This window comes from Pleurodeles waltl, chromosome 12 (genome assembly GCF_031143425.1).
Source record: "Pleurodeles waltl isolate 20211129_DDA chromosome 12, aPleWal1.hap1.20221129, whole genome shotgun sequence".
Taxonomy (NCBI): domain Eukaryota; kingdom Metazoa; phylum Chordata; class Amphibia; order Caudata; family Salamandridae; genus Pleurodeles; species Pleurodeles waltl.
Window position 1 is genome coordinate 553,923,100 of NC_090451.1, and position 21,855 is coordinate 553,944,954.

Sequence of the window (21,855 nt, forward strand, 5' to 3'; positions counted from 1 at the left end):
AGGGCCAATCCCATGCATCCTGGGGGCTCCACCATGGACCCTCAGTACTGCCAAACCAGCTCTCTGAGGGTTGCATTGCTGCTACAGCTGCTGCCACCCCACAGACAGGGTTCTGCATTTCCTTTGGGAGGAGGATGTTACACCCTCTCCCTTTGGAAATAGGTGTTACAGGCGTGGGAGGGGTAGCCTCCTAGAGCCTATGGGAATGCTTTGAAGGGCACAGATGGTGCCCTCCTTGCATAAGCAAGTCTACACCAGTTCAGGGACCCCCAGTCCCTGCTCTGGCGCGAAACTGGACAAAGGAAAGGGGAGTGGTCACTACCCTGTCCATCACAACCCCAGGGGTGGTGCCCAGAGTTCCTCCAGTGTGTCCCTGGCGTTAGCCATCTTGTTTTCCAAAGTGTGGGGACACTCTTGTGACCGCTGAGTGACCAGTGACAGCAGTCGACGTCAGAGGCCTCTCCTGATAGGTGCATACCTGGGTAGGTAGCCAATCCCCCTATTAGGGCTATTTGGGGTCTCTCCTGTGGGTCTCTCTTCAGATTCAGCTTGCAAGACTTCTCCAGGAATCCTCTGCAACCTCTGCTTCTGACCGCCGGATCAACCGCAGACTGCTCCAAGAACAGCTGTAACTGCAACAAAGTATCCAGAAAGGCTACTGTGACCCTGCAACTTCAGCTCCAGCCAGCAACTGCAACAGGTTCCAAGGTATGCACGCTCTGAGGACTCCCTGTCTTCACCCTGCACCAGAAGAACCGAAGGAATCTCCCGTGGAGTGACGGAGTCCCTGCTCCTGCAGGCACCTTCCAAGATGACGACCGGTTCTCTGGGACTCCTCTCCTGATGAGCGTGCTCACTGGAACACAGGTGGTGGATCAACACGACCCAGACTGTCCTAAGGTCCGGCTGTCCAAAGAACTTGCCTTTCCGGTTTGCAACAGTACCCCTGTGCACCGGGTCATCACCAGCTCCCTGGGCTTCTGTGTACTTCTTCCAAGAATCCTTCGTACACAGTGTAACCCAGGTCCCCAGCACTTGCGGCGCACATCTCGATGAGTTGTTCTCCGGCGGCGTGGGGCCTTCTTTTGTTGTGCTGCACCAATGCCTTTTGCATCCTCTTTGTCCCCATGTCCTGGGACTCCCGTGGGTGCTGCCTGGTCATCTGATGGCTGTCTCCAGTGTTGGACTGAGGAGGTAGAGGGGTCTCCCGAGCTGAGGCCCCCAGGTCCCTCCTGGGTCCAGGCAGCGCCATTTTGACGCAAACCGCGGCCTTGCGTGAACTAAGGCTTGTTGGACGAATCCAGCGACGCAAACAGCCTGCATCCAACATCTCGACGTGGGACATTTCCTGCACCACGCAGGTACCCGCAGCCATCTTCTTTGGTGCTCTTCTGCAGCCTTCTTCCAACCGGAGAATCTTCTTTTGCACCATCTTGTAGTTTGGCAGAGGCTCCTGTCCTTCAAGGAATCTTCTGCAACTCCTGGACTTGGTCTACTCTCTTCACAGGTCTTCAGGTCCAGGAATCCATTTGTTCTTTGCAGTCTTGATTGGTTCTTGCAATAACTCTTATCACGACTTGTAGTGTCTCCTGAGGAAACTTGCAGTAATTTACTCCTACTTTCCTGGGCTCTGGGGTGGGGTATTTTACTTAACTTTGGGTGTTTTCCTACATTGCCAGCGCCCCCTCTGCACACTACACTTGCCTAGGGGGAAATTCGTGATTCGCATTCCACTTTCTTAGTATATGGTTTGTGTTGCCCCTAGGCCTATTGCATCCTATTGTATTTTCTACAGTTTGCACTATTATATGACTATTTCCTTACTGGATATTGGTCTCTAGTGTAGATATTGTGTATAATACTTACCTCCAGAAGGAATATTGTCTCTAAGATATTTTTGGCCTTGTGTCACTAAAATAAAGTACCTTTATTTTTGGTGACACTGAGTATTGTCTTTTATTGTGTGTAAGTACTGTGTAACTATAGTGGTATTGCAGGAGCTTTGCATTTCTCCTAGTTCAGCCTAAGCTGCCCTGCTACAGCTACCTCTAGACAGCCTAAGCTGCTAGAACACTGCCTACATTTCACTAATAAGGGATAACTGGACCTGGTATAAGGTGTAAGTACCTAGGGTACCCACTACAAACCAGGCCAGCCTTCTACAACCCCCTATCAGCACAGGAAAGCTATGAAACGTTTCTGCACCCAGTATCACACTTTGAGATATTCAAGAGGGAAGAAATCTGTGGGTAGAAGTTTCAAGGAGACATTTCCATCAGAACAAAGATTACTACATCAAGCTCATGATTAGCAGTATACAACAAATAAGCAGAGCCCCAAGAAAATACCAAAATACAGTTCAAATGATCATTTCTTTATTCATTGCATCACAGAGGATACACAAATATACAACATATAAATATCGAACATTAGGAAAACAGCTGTTGGTGACCCACTGCTTTATTTTGCTTTGCGCTGCCAAGCATAGGTTTTTAAACCAGAAGGAGGAGGAGGTTTGGCATGGCGTTGTGTCTTAAGCCACAAGGTGTCATGATGCTGTTGAGGGTATGGATACATTCCCTCTAGCAGTTTAAGGGGCATCTTTAGTCCATTACCCGTTTGAGATTGTTAACTTCAGTTCATACTGATAAGGGCATTCCTGAGCCTTAAGAACTGAATTCCATTGTATTGACCTTTCCAGGTGCCCTGCGGCAATTTAGGCTGAAAGAACACAGAGGAAGCCATCCTTTGAGGACATATTACAATACCATTTAGCTCTACAATTGAGCATGAATACAAGATTAAAAAGCAGATGCCCCAAAAAGAAAAGTGCAGCGCTGACAATAAAGGTGTTTCTATGAAGTAATCTCAAAGCACTGCTGAAATAACTTCACATTGGTTGGATTATTCACATGAGCTAAACACTCACAAGCTTTGAAATATTCCTTCCAATGAGTAGAGAATAGAAATGACAATGCTTCAGTAGCAGTTACAAATAAAATGTTCTAACATAATACACAGCTGATAAGTGGCCGTGTGCATGCTGGTTGTGACTCCTTCAGCAAGTCCTGACTTTTTAGAAAAACAGACATGGGAAGCTAGGATAACAAAGACAATATTATGATTAAAGTGGACAGTATAAATCCTGGAAGACAACATGATGTTTATAAAAGAAAATAAATAAATAACTGGATGAAGGTGCCACATGATGGCCTGATCCTCAAGTTACTGCACCCTACACTGCAAAGCACACATTTATGCCAGGTTACTATGCCCACAGGAATACCTTTGCATGTTCTGAAGTCAACTGCTAGTGAGCTTAAAATAACTCATCAAGGACCTAATGCTTTTTCCATTGGCCTGGTGGATTGTAATCTGCAAGTAAGGATTTGTGGGTTAAACAGCAACACATATGTGCTTGAGACGTACTACTGTACTAGACCGCTAAACCCAGGGCTAGGATTGGGGGTGGTAAGCACAAGTTCCATTAAAGAGACCATGTTAAACATTTTTTAATAAAATGCTCAAACTGAGCCTGCTCTATAAGAAAATTGGTAAAATCACGCTACAGCTCATAGAATCGAACACCTTAATTTAGTTGCCTTTTATTTCACAATAAGGCATGTTCCTCCCTCTGGAAATCTGTAATGGAATACTTCGCTAGACAACAGTGAAACATTTTAGTGCAGAGAAGAAAAAAGGAATCATGAATTTTTCAGCGGGCAAAAGGGAGTCCAGCATCAGCTCGCGTTTGAAGATCCAGAGAGGTGTTTTCGCATTGCGTGAGCACTTATTTCGTTGTAGAAAAGGAGGTCGCATTCACTCTCTCTGGTCATGGTCTAGAAGCCAGCTTCTCCTTGTGGGTCTCAGCAGAAGGACCACCATTCTGAGATGCAGACATTAGCAAAGCTTGCAAAGGAGGTGAAGAAATTAAATTGTAGCACATTCCAGTCAGCGCTCATTCTGCAGCTTTCGGATACATTTTTGACAAAAATGTCAACTCATGGATTAAAGGTCCAGCCCACTGTAGCCCCGCAGGACAAGTTGCCGGCTCCAGTCTATTTTTTAAAATATATACAAAGTTATCAGCAAATCAGTTCAGGATGCATCACCTGCATCTTGCCTCATTCCCATTTGTATACCTTCACCATTTTCTCAGTCAGTGTGGCCAGCATACTGGTCTGGTTCACTTCGAATGGACATATGTCCAGGACTGGCAGGTCTGTTTGCAGCTTCTGGACCAGAGAACCACTTCCAGCATTCCAAAGCTAAGGAAGACATACAACAATACAGATCAGTAATCAATCCATTCACCAAACATTCCCTTCTCTGTGTAAAACAAATTTCTATTACAAGCTGCCCATCTCCTCTTTTTAATATGGACATCTGCTAGTCTTGCACACATTGCCTATGGTCTATATATGGAAACTGTCTAATTGGTAAAGCTATTTTTCACAACCATCGCAGTTCTCTGGCACTTACCTTCTGCGGTACTTCTGAAGCTCATTTATTATAAATCTGCATGTTCCACAAAACGTTTCACCAAGTATTTGTTGTTGGAAAGTACAATCTGAATTTCTGTTGCAAGTAAGTAAAGAACTGGCGAACAAGTTACTGACCTTTGGTAACGTCTTATCTGGTAGAGCCAATATCTAGCTGCAGATTCCTTACCTTCAAATTCTCCCCAAGCATCAGACTGGATTTAGAAGATTTTTCTTGAGTACCCCTGTGCCCCGGTAGGTGGCGTCAGTCAGCTCCTTGAGGTGTCTTTCACTCTGGATGTGACGTGTGCTTCACCTATATAGGTGCCCCCTTGGCACACTGACGTGAGTTACTTTTCACAATTTTCCACACCATGAATATCACTTACACTGGTGAGTCCAAACTAGGGCCCATAAAGGGATCATCCCTGGCCCTAGAAATCTGTTCACAGTGTGGGGAGGAAGGTGGATCGTTAAGAAATCTGCAGCTAGATATGGTCTCTACCAGATAAGGCATCACTCAAGGTAACTGACTTGTTTATGCGATAGAGACTTCTAGCTGCAGATTCCTTATCTTTGAATAGATACCCAAGCAATACCATCCCCGGTGTGGAGTCTGTGGAAAAATGTAAACTAGGAAGTCCTGCAGGCCCGAACAGGAAAGTACCTGTCCATGTTGACCTGACTGTTCAGGCAGTAGTGCTTGGAAAATGTGTGCAGAGAAACCCACAATGCTGCCTGGAAGATGTCCAGGACAGACTCCATGCGCTATTTGTAGGAAAGTACTCTCTTGCTTGGCACGTTACCCCCATTTTTACCTGTATGTCAGTATGTTTTTGCCTGTCTCACTGGGATCCTGCTGGTCAGGACCCCAATGCTCATAGTTTATGGCCTAATGTGTGTGTTGTCAGTAGTGCTTAACTGGGTCACTGAGGCTCTGCTAACTAGAACCTCAGTACTTATGCTCTCTCTGCTTTTTAATTTGTCATCACAGGCTAGTGACTTCATTTACCAATTTCCATTGGCACACTGGACCCCCCTTATAATTCCTCAGTATATGGTACCTAGGTACCCAGGGCATTGGGGTTCCAGGAAATCCTTATGGGCTACAGCATTTCTTTTGCCACCCATAAGGAGCTCAGACAAACCCTTTCACAGGACTGCCACTTCAGCCTGCGTGAAATAGTGCACACACTTTTTCACAGCCATTTTCACTGCACTTAAGTAACTTATGTCACCTATATATCTAATCTTCATTTACTGAAGGCTAGGTGTAAAGTTACTAAGTGTGAGGGCACCCTTGCACTAGCAAAGGTGCCCTTAGGCAGTCCAGGGCCAATTCCCTGGACTTTGAGTGCGGGATGCCATTACACGCATGCACTACATATAGGTCAATATTTATATGTAGCTTCACAAAGGTAACTCCGATTATGGCCATGTAAGGTGTCTATGATCATGGCATTGTCCCCCCATTCCAAACCTGGTATTGGGGAGCCAATTCCATGCATCCTGGGGGTTCCACCCTGGACCCTCAGTACTGCCAAACCAGCTCTCTGAGGCTTGCACTGTAGCAACAGCTGCTGCCACCTCACAGACAGGATTCTGCCCTCCTGGGGTCTGAGCAGCTCAGTCCCAGGAAGGCAGAACAAAGCATTTCATTTGGGAGGGGGTGTTGCACCCTGTACCTAAATAGGTGTTACAGGCTTGGGAGGGGTAGGTTTCCAGAGCCTCTGGAAATGCTTTGAAGGGCACAGATGGTGCCCTCCTTGCATAAGCCAGTCTACACCAGTTAAGGGACCCTCAGTCCCTGCTCTGGCACAAAACTGGACAAAGGAAAGGGGAGTGACCACTCCCCTGTCCATCACCACTCCAGAGGCGGTGCCCAGAGCTCCTCCAGTGTGTCCCAGACTTTAGCCATCTTGTTTTCCAAGGTGTGGGGACACTCTGGAGGCCTCTGAGTGGCCAGTGCCAGCAGATGACATCAGAGACCCCTCCTGATAGGTCCATACCTGATAAGGTAGCCAATCCCCCTCCCAGGGCTATTTAGGGTATCTCCTGTGGGTTTCTCTTCAGATTCTGCTTGCAGGTTTCCATCAGGAATCCTCTGCAACTACTACTTCATCCTCTTACCTCGGATCGACCGCAAGCTGCTCCAGGAACCGCTGTAACAGCAACAAAGTATCCAGAAGGGCTACTTCTCTGTAACTTCAACTCAAGCCAGCAACAAACAGTTTCCACGGTGTGCATGCTCTGGGGACTCCCTGTCTTCACCCTGCACCAGAAGGACCGAAGAAATCTCCAGTGGAGTGACGGAGTCACTTCCCTGCTCCAGAAGGCACCTTCTAAGACTCCTATCCTGGCGACGAGCGTGCTCCTTGGAACACAGGTGGTGGACCCCTTCGACACACACTGTCCTAAGGTCCTGCTGTCCAAATTTGGAGGAGGTGAGAGCTTGCCTTCCCCGTTTGTGAAAGTACCCCTGTGCACTATTTGAAAGAATCCTTCGTGAACAGCCTGAGCCAGGTCCCCAGCACTATCCTTCGACGCTGAACTCGCTGAGTTGTCCTCCGGCGGCGTGCAACCCTCTTTTGTAGTGCTGCAATAACCATAATTTGCACCTTCTTTGTCCCCGTGTCCTGGGACCTCCGTCGGTGCTGCCTGGTCATCTGTGGGTTCCCTCCAGTGTTGGGAGCCCACTTTGCCTCCTCAGTCCGAGTTGAGGCCCTAGGTCCCTCCTGGGTCCAGGCAGCGCCACTTCGACGCAATCGGCGACATTGCTTGAACCAAGGCTTGTTGGACGAATCCAGTGCCGAAACTCGCCTGCATCCAACATCTCCACGTGGGACATCCATTGCATCACGCAGGAACCAGCAGCCATCTTCCCTTGGTGCTTTTCTGCAGTCTTTTTCCAACCGGAGACTCCTCTTTTGCACCTTCTTCAAGGTTGGCAGGGGCTCCTGTCCTTCCTGGAATCTTCTGCAACATCTGGACTTGGTCTCCTCTCTTCACAGGTCTTCAGGTCCAGGAATCCACCCTTTGTTATTTGGAGTCTTGCTTGGTTCTTGCAATAACTCTAATCACGACTTGTAGTGTGTCCTAAGGAAACATGCAGTACACTGCGACTTTCCTGGGATGAGGTATTTTACTCACCTTTGTGGTATTTTTACGCCCCCAGCGATTCTCTACACACAACACTTGTCTAGGGGGGAATTTGTGATTCGCATTCTTAGTATATGGTTTGTGTTGCCTCTAGACCTATTTTCTCTTATTGCATTCTATAGCATTTCCTATTGTTTGCACTATCCTATGTCTAATTACTTACCTTATTTTGGCCTCTAGTGTATATATTGTGTATAATACTTACCTCCAGAAGGAGTATTGTCTCTAAGATATTTTTGGCCTTGTGTCACTAAAATAAAACTACCCTTATTTTTGATAACACGGAGTATTGTCTTTACTTGTGTATAAGTACTGTGTAACTATGCAGGAGCTTTGCATGTCTCCTAGTTCAGCCTAAGCTGCTCTGCTACAGCTACCTCAATCAGCCTTAGGTGCTAGAACACTACTATATTTCACTAATAAGGGATAACTGGACATGGTATAAGGTGTAAGTACCCAAGGTACCCACTACAAACCAGGCCAGCCTCCTACACTAATGCAGTGGGCGCAGCATCAGCTCTGGTGAAGCGATCCTGTAAACTTTCATGAGGCTGTTTTATTTTTATTTTTTTGCCAATGCGTAGCAGATCTTGATGCAGAGAATGACCCATCGACAGATGGTCCGTTTTTGCTCTGCCTGAGTTTTCTCCCCTTCAAAACTTAGAGTTGGTTGTCCACCCGTAACTCTTTTGTTCAATCAAGATACAATGAAAATGCTCTTTTTGGGTCCAGATGGAGTCACTCCTCTTCCTTAAAAGGGGTGTGGAGGAGTGTAAAAGGTGGGCAAGGTGAACAATTGGCCCACATGAAATGGTGTTTCCACTTTCGGCAGTAAAGAGGCCCTAGCGCAAAGCACCAGTTTGTCCAGATAAACTATGATGGAGCCTTGGAAGATAAAGTCTGCAGCTCGCTCACCCTCCGGGCACATGTAATGGCCACAAGGAAGGCTGTTTTAATCCCGACTAGCCGGAGGGGACGACTGTGGAGAGGCCCGAAGGGAGCACACATCAATAATGTGAGGACCAAATTAAGGTTCCACTGAGACCTAATAAAAGGAGAAGGGGGAAACATGTACAAGACCCTTCAGAAATCTATTTACAATAGGGGACTTAAGTAAGGAGGGTTGGTCTGGCAGCCGCAACAAGGCAGACAGAGCAAAAAGATTACCCATTAGAGTGCCCAAAGCAGAGCCCTGCTGGGTAAGGGTAGGGATAAAAAAAACAAAATATCAAAGAGGGAAGCAGAAAGGGGATCAATGGTTCAGTCAGTCTTTCTGTGCGTAATTACGCACCATTAGAATAAATGCACAGTCACCTTTAAAAATCATACAGTTGAGTTACCAGTCTTCTTTTGCAGGATGGTCGCAGCAGTTGGTGGGCACCTTGTGCCAGCTGGAGAGCCTCGGGTTGCTCCCGGTTCAAGCAGGAGCAGCGTTGGAGAGTCTTTTGGCACAGGCATAGGGGCACAGGGCTGCCTGGGAAGGCCACTTGGAAACGAAACTGGTTTGCAGATTTAAAGATGGTGCCTTGGGGTCCCCTTGGGCTGGCGAGGTCGCAAAGGGTTAGGGACCCGTGGAGCACAGCTGGTTCCTCGTTGCATGGCGCAAGGCCGCTGGATGCAGGGTGAGTTGGAGATCCAGGAGCTGTGTGCAACAGAGTCCTTTGGAGCTGGAGGTGAGTCTCTTGAGGGCTGCTTACATGACAACAAGGGCAACTCTGGTGGGAGGTCTGGGGTGTTCCTGAAGTCCCTCAACTAGGGCTTCCTCCTGATCCTTTTTCAGCTCTGGGGGAGCTGGTTTTCTGGCTGTCCGATGTCAGCTGACCAGTACCCAGGGTATTGGTGTAACTCAGCCACTGGAGGGCGTAGTGGCAACAAACTTGGCAAACTTGTAGGTCATGTCGGGCGGTCGCCGGGTCTGGCTACGACTTACAGTTGCAGGGATATATGGCGGTCAGTGAAGTTGCACTCACTGGCTTGTAAGTTCTTGCTTGCTTTTTGAGTGGTGCCTCCACTCAGAAGGGAGATCTGGGGTGATTCTTGAAGCCTGGAGGTCCCTTTGGTTTCTTGGGGTCAGTCCAGTGTCCAGCTCCTCCGCAACAGGCGATTTTCGGGCCCTGGGTGCAGCAGGCAGGGTTTGGCGCCTTTTATTGTGCAGCAGGTCCACAGTTCTCTTGCTTTGGATCTTCTTTGGTGCTGGTCTTCTTTGTCCTTTCAAATCTGATTTCTTGGTCTAGGGGAGCCCACTAAATACTGAATTTAGTGGCCGTTTTAGGAGGAACCTGGTAGTGTCCAACAGGACACTTACCCTTGGGTAGCAACACCCAGTGACTGTCACCACTTCCTGTGGGAAGGGTCACTTTCCTAAACCTGATTGGCTATTTTCCTCCATTGCAAGATGGAGATAACTAAATTTGAGGGTCCACTTTGCAGGCAACACCTTAGGGGTGGTGCATGCTAGGTGAGGCCACTCGTCCTACCCTATGTATGGTTTCCCACCTTTGCTCTCTCCAAAAGTGGGGGTTTGCAAAGGGGGAGGCCATCTGCTGCTAGGGAGGGGGTGTTAGCGCCTCCACCCAGGAAGGTTATTGTTTTACAAACCAGAGAGACAGGGCTCTCCCTCAAGTTTGTAGATTGTCTGTCTGGATGTGCCAGGCTGGCTGGAACCAGTCAGTAACCTTGCCAGGATAGTTAGCTTTTGCAGGGGGCACCTCTGAGGTGACCCCTGGGTACATTTCATAATAAATCCAGTATTGGTACCAGTTTGGATTTATGTTTCGGAGTTGTTTGATACATAACAACCCAGGGTTCAGAGTAGCCATTATGTAGCTGGGAAACATGTGTTGACCAGGGTCCAGCACATACAGTCAAATGGCTGCTGTGTTCACTCATTATGTCCCAGGTTTGGCAAGGACACAGTGGGGGCATATTGCTCATGCAATTAGGCCCTCACATATAGTATGGTGCAGCCTGCCTTAGGGCTGGAAGGCCTGCTAGATGGGTGTCACCCATTGTAAATGCAGTGTATGGTGGACAGGGCACACAGGTAGGGTGCCAAGTCGAGTTTGTGTGTTAGGTCTGCACCTGAACCTTCAGCCTGCTATGGCAGGGCTGGGTGCATCTGGATGCATGGCCCTAGAGGGTGGCACAATCAGTGATGCTGCCCTCAGGGGCCTACCATAGTACCCCATGCCCTGTGTACCTAAGTAACTTTTACTAGGGACTTACAGTGGTAGGTAGAGGTGTATTCAATTACTTTTACAATGTTTTATGGTGAGACCCCTGCACTAGGAACCTGGTTAGCAGGATCTCAGTGCACTCCAGTCCAATTTGCATTCAGAAACCAGGCACAAAGAGTGTGAGAGTGTGTGTGTGTGTGTCTAGGGGGGGGGGGGGGGGGAGGGGGGGGTACTGCAACAAGGTGCCTGTTTCCCACCCCAGACGAGGCAGGAGCCACTGCCCACCCTTCTGTGGGTGACTATGTGCTGACGAAGGAGGAAGAAGGGGAGTCCAGGAGCTGCAGTGGAGTCCCTGGAGTCAGTGCAGAAGATGTCCTACAGCGGTCTTCGAATTGCAGAGAAGTCAGCAGTCCGGAAGACCACCAACAAGGCTTGGCAACTGAAAACCTGGATGGCTGGCATAATACATGCTGCAGCCCAAGGGGATCCTCTGGTGTATCAATGCCCTGGGTACCATATACTAGGGACTTACAGGGGTACACCAGTATGCCAATTGTGAGGTGTAAAAAGGTACCAGGGTCAACGACTTTCGAGGAGACAGCACAATCACTGGGATCCTTGTTAGCAGGATCCCAGTGAAAACAGACTAAGCACAATCATAGCAGGCAAAAAGTGGGGGTAACCATTCCAAAAAAGGGTACTTTTCTACATAACTCCCCCCGAACAAAGGACAATAAGATTAACCTTACCCAGCTGACTCTCTATTGTTTAAGAGGAACTATCTGGAGAGTCCATCTGCACTGTAGTGGCTACTCTCAGGTCTATGTTCCACTGTAAAGTCCATCCCCTGTAAAGAAATGGACCACCTTAACAATTTGGGATTTTCACCTTTCTTTTGTTTAAGCCATAGGAGGGGCTTGTTGTCTGTTTGAACAACGAATTGAGTGCCAAACAGGTATGGCATCAGCTTGCTTGTTCAAGGACCAGACCACAGCAAAGGCCTCCCTTTCAATGGCTGACCAACGCTTCTCTCTGGGGGTCAACCCTCTACTTATAAAAGCCACAGGTTGATCTTGGCCCTCTTGATTCAGTTGAGAAAGCACTGCCCTTATACCTACCTCAGAGGCATCTGTTTGTACAATGAATTGTTTGGAGTAATCAGGGCTTCTTAGTATGTGAGCATAGCATATGGTCTGTTTGAGACCAAAGGCCTTCTGGCAGCTAGCTGTCCAGAGAACTTTATTTGGCAACCTTTTGGATGTGAGGTCATTTAAGGGGGCAACAATGGGGCCATATCCCTTAATGAACCTCCTGTAGTACCCAGTCAGGCCTAAAAATGCTCTGACTTTGGTCTGTGGGGTAGGGGCAACCCAATCCAAAATTGTCTGGATTTTGCCCTGGAGTGGCTGAATTTGGACTCCACCTACCAGGTGGCCCAAATAAACCACTTTATCCTGCCCTATTTGGCATTTTGATGCCTTGATAGTGAGGCCTGCTTTGTTGTCAGTACATTGCTAAGGTGGACATGTAATCCTCCCAGGTGGAGCTGAAGACAGCTATATCATCTAAGATAATGCCCCCTAGGTGTGAAGAATGCTGTCTTAGGTTTGACATTGCACGTTCAAGGCAGAGGTGAACAGATCTAACCAAGGCTCTTCCCACTGCTGAAAAAGTCCATGCACCACCTCCGGGTGGAGATGCCACTCGTGATACGTTAGACATTGACTGATGAGTTTGTCCGCTCTGGCATTGAGGGAACCTGCCAGATGTTGAACAACTAGGGATATGCCATGCTGTTCCAGCCATGTCCAGAGGTGCAGAGCCTATGACGGGGGTCCACGACCCCACACAGCCCTATTTGTTGCACTACCAATTGGTGGTGGTGTTGTCAGCGAACACTGGCAATAGCCTTCCCTTCAAGGACAGTAGAAAGGCTTTCAATGCCAGTCAGACCGCATGGTGCTCCAGCATGTTTATGTGGAGCCTGGATTCCCCCGGAGACCAAAGCCCTCTGATCCCCACCTCTGGCCCATCCCAGGAGTGACACATTTGTCAGATCTAGTTGGGGAAGGGAGAGGGATCTGCCTCTGACCCAATGGTGGTTCGTTAGCCACCACTGCAGGTCCTTTGCAGTTCCCTCTGAGATTTGGACCGCGTCGGAGATATGCTGATGCTGCATCCACTAGAACTTCAGGGCCCATGCAGAGCCCACATATGCCATCTGGCATGTGTCACTAGCAGGATGCAGGTGGCCATGAGGCCCGGCAGCCCTGGAGTCAGTCTCACCGAAACCCAATACAGAGGCTAGAACATCAGTATCAGCCAGAATAGCCTGAAATCTCCGATCTGGAGAATAAGGCTGAAACTGCACTGTGTCCAGAACAGCTCAGATGAAAGGGAGTGTCTGAGAGGGAGTCAGGTGTGACTTCAGCATGTTAATTGTGAATCCAATGGAATGCAGGGTGTCTGCCGCAGTCTGGATGTGGAAGATAGTCTGAGGCCAGCCCGCCTTCAGCAGCCAGTCATTGAGATCTGCGTAGATGAGCTGCAACCACCGCCATCACCTTGGTGAACACCCGAGGGGTGCTGGTAAGGTCAAAGAAGAACACGGTGAACTGAAAGTGCTTGTGGCCTACCGTGAACCGCAAGTAATGTCTGTGGGCAGGTAGGACAGGGAGGTGAAGACAGGGGTACTGCAAGTCTAATGCTACCATTCAGTTTCCTGGGTCCAAGGCAGACAAGACCTGAGCCAATGTAGATGTCTTGAATTTCTCCTTTCTGAGGAAGAAGTTGAGGGTTTGGAGGTCTAGGACAGGACGAAGACCCTTGTCTTTTTTGGGGACTGGAAAGTAGCAGGAGTAGCAACCATAGCCTACTTTTGGCACCGGAACCGTCTCTATGGCTCTTGTGGCCAAGAGAGCCCTGCCTTCCTTGCGGAGCAAGGACATATGATCCTCCGTCAGCCAGTCATAAGATGGAGGTATGGGGGAGGGGTAGTATTGAAACGGAGGGAGTAGTTTCTCTGGACAATCTGCAGAACCCAACTGACTGATGTTCTAGATTGCCAGTGGTGGAGGTGAAGGCGGATCCTGCAACTAACTGGTCACCCATGATCTAAAAGAACAAGATTAGGAAGATTTGGGGGTGGTGGTTAGTGCAGACTGCTGGCTACTTGACCCGCGGGATCGTGAATTATCGCGTCCCTGTCCATGTAGAGGCTGGGAAGGTTGCATGGGCCGGTGGCTAGGATGGGTTTGGCGCGGTTAAAACCCCCTTCCATTAGCAGTGAAAGAAGACTGGGGATGACATGGGGCAGCTGAGAGGCCCAAGGAATTAGCTGTAGCCCACGAGTCTGCCTGGTCTCTGAAGAGACGATTGCCATCAAAAGGCATGTCCATGAGGGAAGCCTAGATATCCCCTGAAGAACAAGTTACTTACCTTCAGTAACAAGTTATCTGGCAGAGACATGTTCTAGATGCAGATTCCATACTGTAGAACTTCACCCAGGCTTCAGTCTGGATCAGGAGAATTTCCCTCGAGCTGTACTTCTGAGCGCCATTAGGTTGCGTCTATCTTCTCTGCATCAGTCGGTATCGTGGTCACTGTATATGTCATCACAGGTCATATATAGGCACCACATCGGTGTGCGGACGTCAGTTTCTTTTCACAACTTTCCACGCCAGAAGTGTGGAGCCCTGAAGAACACTGACCCTGGTGTGTCAGAACTAGGGCCCTGAAAAGGGAAGTCCCTATCCCTAGAGATCAGTGCGCAGAGCAGGGAGGTAAGTAATCTGCACCTAGAATATGTCTACCAGATAATTTGTTACCGAAGGTAAGTAAAATGTTCATCTGATAGAGACTTCTAGTTGCAGATTCCTTACCTTAGAATAGATACCAAAGCAATACTATCCCCAGAGGTGGGTCTGTGAACGAAGATCATACTAGGAAGTCCTGCAGAACTGAACAGGCAAAATACCCGTCCCATCGAACCTGACTGTCCAAGCAGTAGTGTTTGGTGACGTGTGCAAAGATGCCTACGTTGCTGCCTGCCAGATGTCCAGGACTGGAACTCCGCCTGCTAACACAGAGTGGTTGCAGCTGTTTCTCTGGTGGAGTGAGCACGCAAACCCTCTGGGGGTTGCTTATTAACCAATGCCTAGCACATTTTAATGCAGAGAACAACCCATCTAGAGATTGTTCTCTTCTGCACTGCCTGACCTTCCTTCGCACCCACATAACCCAGAAAGAGTCACCTGGAACTCGTTAGCACGATCAAATAGAACCCCAACACTCATTTTAGGTCCAGGTGGTGGAGTTTTTCCTTTTCCTTAGAAGGATGTGGGGGCGCATAAAAAGTAGGCAAGGGGATGGATTGGCCTACATGAAAGGACGTGACCTCTTTTTGTAAAAAAAAAAAAAAGGAGGCCTGGTCCGGCGCACCATCTTGTCAGGGTGGATGGAAATGAAAGATGGCTTCAAGGAAAGGGCTTGCAGCTCACTCACTCTGCAGGCAGTAGTAATGGTAATCAGGAAGGTTGTCTTTAGAGTAAGAAGCCGAAGTAGAGTGTTATGAAGTGGCTCAAAAGGAGCACACATCAAAAAAAGTAAGAACTAAGTTCAAATCCCATTGGGGCATTATGAACGGAGAAGGAGAAAACGTGGGTAAGACCCTTCAGAAATCTACCAACAATAGGACATTTAAACAAAGAGGGTTGGTCAGGTAATCTCAGGAAAGCCAAGATGGCAGACAAATAGCCCTTGAGGCCCAGAACAGAGCCCTGCTGGTCTAGAGAAAGAAGAAACAAAAGGACCTCAGAGAGAAGGGCAGAGAGGGGTAAACACATTGTCTGTACACCACACCACAAATTTGTTCCGACTGCAGGCATAAACCGTTTTGGTGGAGGGATGCCTAGCTGCCAAGATAACATTACAGACTTTGGGCAAAAGACCAAAAGTTGTCAACTGCCACCACTCAATTTCCATGCAAGAAGGGGGAGATTGGACAAATTCGGGTGAAGAACCGTCCCCTGCTGATGCAACAGAAGATACTCCAGAAGGGGTGGTCTGATTGGAGGATCGATCGCCATGCTCAAGAGCTTGGTATACCAGACTATTCAAGCCCAGTCTGAAGCCACAAGAATTTCTTGGGTCCGGTCATTCTTGATCTTCGAGAACTCCGGGCAGAAAGGGTATTGGCAGACAGGAGGCCTAAGTTCCAGTTGAGACGAAAAGCGTTGCCCAGCAAGTGCCGCCTTGGAAACTCCAACACACAAAACAGCTGACATAGCACGTTCTCTGCAGAGGCAAACAGATCTAACCAAGGCTCTCTCCAATGCTGAATGAGACCATTCCTCAAGAAGAAGTGGCAGCTGATCCTCAAAGTCTCGAAGGGGAAGGAGGAGCCCCTATGGACTATTTGCAAAAACCCACCTGTCTGACATGAGTGATTCCTAGCAGGGCAGGTGACGAATCCTGCCTCAGACTGATGGAGAAGCGTCAGACTAAAGGTTTGGAGGCTGCAGCGGGAGGGGTGGTGGACTAGGCTGACCACTGGCCCCCTGATACACAAGGACGTTAGATCCTACGTCCCCGGCCACACAGAGGCTGGGTACCATGTGCAGCATGGTGGCTGGAGAGAAAGGGATGTGGTTGGCTGCCCCCTTCTGTAGCCCCAAAAAGGGCGAAAAGCAGACCGAGGAGGGCGAAGGGCAGCTGCGAGGCCCAAGGACCAAGCCATAGCTTGGGACTCCTTAAAGCGCTCGAACGCGGAGTCTGCTGTGTCTCCAAAGAGGTGGGTGCCATTGAATGGCATGTCTATAAGCACAGCTTGTACATCCATGGAAAAGCCAGATGTCCTCAACCAAGCGTGGTGCCTCAGGGCCACTGTCAATGCAACCAATCTTGGCACTGAGTTCGTCGCATCGAGTCCACATCGAATTGTGAACTTAGCTGTATCTCTCCCTTGAGCAGCAGCTTGAGGGAGAATGGACCGGGCCTCCTATGGGACCTCTGGCAGTACCTGCATGTAGTAAGCTGGCCTGGTGTGTGGTGGGTACCTAAGGTACTTACACCTTATACCAGGTCCAGGTATCCCCTGTTAGTGTACTGTAGGCAGTGTCTAGAAGCCAGGCCCTCTAGAGGTAGCTGTGGATGAGCAGCCAAGGATTATCTAGGAGACATGCAAAGCTCATGCAATACCACTGTCGTCACACAGCACTTAAACACATGAAAGAACCACACAGTGTTACAAAAATAAAGGTATTTTATTTTAGTGACTCAAATACTAAAATACTGTATAGGCAATACTGTACTAGCAGTTGAGTAAACACACTATTATATACACCTTAGGAATCATGAATGGGCATAGAAAGCAAATGAAAACAGTGAAATAACAGTTAACAATAGAGATCCTAGGGGAGACCAAACCATATACTGAAAAATTGGAATGCAAAAGTCAGAACCCCACTCAGGTAAGTGGAATCTGTAGAGAGGAGCTGGAGGAACTAGGAAACCTCAGAGGTAAGTACCACAGTGCCCAGGAAAAAGGAGTAAGTTACTGGATTTTCCCCAAACCACCAGAAAGCACTGAAAAGATGATAATACAACACCTAAACAAGACTGCAAAAAAACAGTGGTGTATTCCTGAAGAGGAAGTCCTAAAAAAGAAGGGGACCAAGTCCAGAAGTGTCCGCTGGTGGCAGGAGCCACTACCCACCCATCTGTGTTTGCAGGAGTTGGTCGACTGAAGGTCGAAGACGGTCAGCAATGCAGCCCTGGAGTCGGTGAAGAGAAAGGGATGTGGTTGGCTGCCCCCTTCTGTAGCCCCAAAAAGGGCGAAAAGCAGACCGAGGAGGGCGAAGGGCAGCTGCGAGGCCCAAGGACCAAGCCATAGCTTCGGACTCCTTAAAGCGCTCGAACGCGGAGTCTGCTGTGTCTCCAAAGAGGTGGGTGCCATTGAATGGCATGTCTATAAGCACAGCTTGTACATCCATGGAAAAGCCAGATGTCCTCAACCAAGCGTGGTGCCTCAGGGCCACTGTCAATGCAACCAATCTTGGCACTGAGTTCGTCGCATCGAGTCCACATCGAATTGTGAACTTAGCTGTATCTCTCCCTTGAGCAGCAGCTTGAGGGAGAATGGACCGGGCCTCCTATGGGACCTCTGGCAGTACCTGCATGTAGTAAGCTGGCCTGGTGTGTGGTGGGTACCTAAGGTACTTACACCTTATACCAGGTCCAGGTATCCCCTGTTAGTGTACTGTAGGCAGTGTCTAGAAGCCAGGCCCTCTAGAGGTAGCTGTGGATGAGCAGCCAAAGATTATCTAGGAGACATGCAAAGCTCATGCAATACCACTGTCGTCACACAGCACTAAAACACATGAAAGAACCACACAGTGTTACAAAAATAAAGGTATTTTATTTTAGTGACTCAAATACTAAAATACTGTATAGGCAATACTGTACTAGCAGTTGAGTAAACACACTATTATATACACCTTAGGAATCATGAATGGGCATAGAAAGCAAATGAAAACAGTGAAATAACAGTTAACAATAGAGATCCTAGGGGAGACCAAACCATATACTGAAAAATTGGAATGCAAAAGTCAGAACCCCACTCAGGTAAGTGGAATCTGTAGAGAGGAGCTGGAGGAACTAGGAAACCTCAGAGGTAAGTACCACAGTGCCCAGGAAAAAGGAGTAAGTTACTGGATTTTCCCCAAACCACCAGAAAGCACTGAAAAGATGATAATACAACACCTAAACAAGACTGCAAAAAAACAGTGGTGTATTCCTGAAGAGGAAGTCCTAAAAAAGAAGGGGACCAAGTCCAGAAGTGTCCGCTGGTGGCAGGAGCCACTACCCACCCATCTGTGTTTGCAGGAGTTGGTCGACTGAAGGTCGAAGACGGTCAGCAATGCAGCCCTGGAGTCGGTGAAGAGTTTCTGGAGGATGCAGTCGACGTCCCACGCCAGATGGAAGATTGCAGTCTGTCTGTCTGTGGTATGGAAAAGCCACCAACAAGCCTTGGTCAAGGCAAGAGTCGTGGTAGAAGAAAAGTGGTGCTGCCGGAGTCCAGTCAGGTCAAGGAGGACTCAAGAGATGAAGTGCACAGGGGTACTATCCTGCGTGGGAAGGCAAGGGCTTAACTCCACCAAAGTTGGTTAGCTGGCAGAGAGGGCCAAGGGGATCACTACAGACCATCACCCATGATGCAGGATCCATGCAGCTCAGGATCAGAGGAGATCAGAGGAGATCCTCGTAGCCGGACGTCGTTGCTGTTGGTGCCAGGGAAGTGACTGTTGCTCCAAGGGAGATTCCTTCTTCATTCTCGTGCAGACTGAAGACTTGTCACACTCAGAGGATGCACAGCATGGGAAATGTGGCAGTTCCTGGAAGAAGCCAGAGAAACAATGTTGCAGAGCAAAGTCGTCACTTGAGCTGCAGATTGTAGGTTCCTGTGAAATCCTGTTTCGGTTCCAGTGGCCAGAAGTCAAAGTAAACAATGCAGAGAAATCCTGGTGAAATCTTGCATGTCGAATCCAAGGACCCCCCCCAAGGGGGAGACTGGTCACCTAGCAAGGTGACCACTTATCAGGAGGGGGCTGTGACGTCGCCTGCCTGACCTGGCTACTCAGATGCTCCCAGAGGTCTCTGCCCACCTTAGAGTCAAGATGGCAGAATCAAGTGGCCACATGGAGGAGCTCTGGGCATTACCCCTGGGGAGGTGATGGACAAGGGAGTGATTACTCCCCTTTCCATTGTCCAGTTTCATGCCAGAGCAAGGACTGGATGTCCCTGAACTGGTGCAGACTGGTTTATGCAAGGAGGGCACCAAATGTGCCCTTCAAAGCATACCAGTGGCATGGGGAGGCTACCCCTCCCAAGCCACGTAACGACTATTTCTAAAGGGAGAGGGTGTTGCCTCGCTCTCCCAAGGAAATCCTTCGTTCTGCCTTCCTGGGCTTGCTTAGATTAGATCAAGCAGCAGGAGGGAAGAAACCTTTCTGTGGGGTGGCAGCAGCTTGTGCTGCCTGGAAAACCCTACAAGACTGGTGGTAGCAATGCTGGGGGTCCTCTAAGGAACACCTAGAATGCATGGAATCGTACTTCCAATACTTGCAACAGTGTTGGGGTATAATTCCGACATGTTTGGTGGCAAACATGCCCAGGTTCAGTGTTACCATTATGTAGCTGGACCTAAGTCCAGGAAAATGGAACTGGAGTTTGTGAGGGCACCTCTGCTAGTGCAGGGGTGCCCTCACACACAGGTACCTGCACCCTGCCCTCTGGGCTGAGAAGGCTTACCATGGAGATGAATTATAATGACCTGGTGCAGTGACCTGTAGTGAAAATGGGTGCATGCACCCGCTTCACACAGACTGCAATGACAGGCCTGCAGAACCTTTCACATGGGCTCCCTATGGGTGGCAGAATAACTACTGCAGCACATAGGAATCTCCTGGTACCCCAATGCCCCAGGTACCATATACTAGGGACTTACATGGGGGACCAGTAATGCAAATGTGGGAAGAAAAAGATAGTTACCAAAGTTTACAGGAGTGAGCATAACCACTGGGGTCCTGGTTACCAGGATCCCAGTGGACACAGTCAAACACACTGACAACAGGCAGAAAATGGGGGTAACCATTCCAAGAAAGTGGGCACTTTCCAAACCACCCTCCCCCACCCAGAACCCCCTCACATAAAGAAGGACAAGAAGGCTAACCTTGCCCAGATGAGTCTTCGTTGTCTGAGTGGAAATATCTGGAGCGTCCATCTGCACTGGAGTGGTTACTCCTAGGTCTATGTTCCCCTGTATAGTCAATTCCCTGTAGGGATATGGACCACCTTAACAATTTGAGGTTTTCTCCTTTCATCTGTTTGAGCCATAGAAGGGGTTTGTGGTCTGTCTGAACAATGAAGTGAGTGCCAAACAGGTATGGCCTCAGCTTCTTCAAGGCCCAGACCACAGCAAAGTCCTCCCTTTCTATAGCTGACCAAAGCCTCTGTCTGGGGGTCAACCTTCTGCTTATGAAAGAACTGACCCAAGCCCTACCTTTCGAGCATCAGTCTGAACTATAACTTTCTTGGAGTAGTCAAGGCTTTTAAACACACGTGCAAAGCACATTGCCTGTTTGAGGTCCTCAAAAGCTTTTTGTCAGCTAGCTGTCTACAAAAACTTTCTTTGACATTCTTTTTGAGGTGAGGTCATGAAGAGCGGCTACAATGGAGCCATAATTCTTCACGAACCTCCTGTAGTACCCAGTGAGGCCCAAGAAGGCTCTCACCTGGGTCTGTGTAGTAGGGGGGAGTCCAATCCAAAATAGTTTGGATTTTGCCCTGTAGTGGTTGAATCTGGCCTCCACCTACCAAGTGGCCCAGATACACAACCTTCCCCTGCCCTATCTGGCACTTAGAGGCCTTGATAGTGAGGCCTGCTTTTTGCAGGGCCTCCAATACATTCCAGAGGTGGACCAGGGGTGTCATCCCAGGTGGAGCTAAAAACAGCTATATAATCTAGATTAGCTGCACTATAGGCTTCCAAACCTTGGAGGACTGAATTCACCAGCCTCTAAAAAGTGGCAGGTGCATTTTTGAAACCTAAGGACATCACTGTGAAGTGATGATGCCCTCCAATGGTTGAAAATGCGATTTTTGCTTTAGCATCATCTGATATCTTGATCTGCCAATAGCCTGCGGTCAGTTCAAATGTGCTAAAATACTTGGCAGATTCCAGTTTATCTATGAGCTCATCTGCCCTAGGGATAGGATGAGCATCAGTTTTGTGACAGTGTTGAGCCCTCTGTAATCAACACAGAACCTCATCTCCCTTTTCCCATTGCAGGAGTGAGGTTTTGTAACCAGCACCACTGGGCTAGCCCAGGGGCTGTCAGAGTGCTCAATAACTCCTAGGTCCAGCATTGTTTGCACCTCTGCTTTGATGCAGTCTCTAACATAGTCAGGGCTGCCTGTAAATTTTACTTTTGATAGGCAAACTGTCCCCTGTGTCAATGGTGTGTTCACGCCACGTTGAC

General features: G+C 48.7%; 1 protein-coding gene across 2 annotated transcripts in view; it reads right to left on the reverse strand.

Moving 5' to 3' along the window:
• Window positions 1-2,353: 2,353 nt before the first annotated feature.
• RFWD3 (ring finger and WD repeat domain 3) overlaps window positions 2,354-21,855 on the reverse strand; it is a 265,518-nt gene continuing 246,016 nt past the window's right edge. For both annotated transcript variants that reach the window (XM_069217624.1, XM_069217623.1), the window contains exon 13: window positions 2,354-4,268. In XM_069217624.1, the coding sequence (XP_069073725.1) occupies window positions 4,125-4,268 (144 nt within the window). In that variant the 3' untranslated portion in view covers window positions 2,354-4,124. The remainder of the gene's footprint in view (window positions 4,269-21,855) is intronic.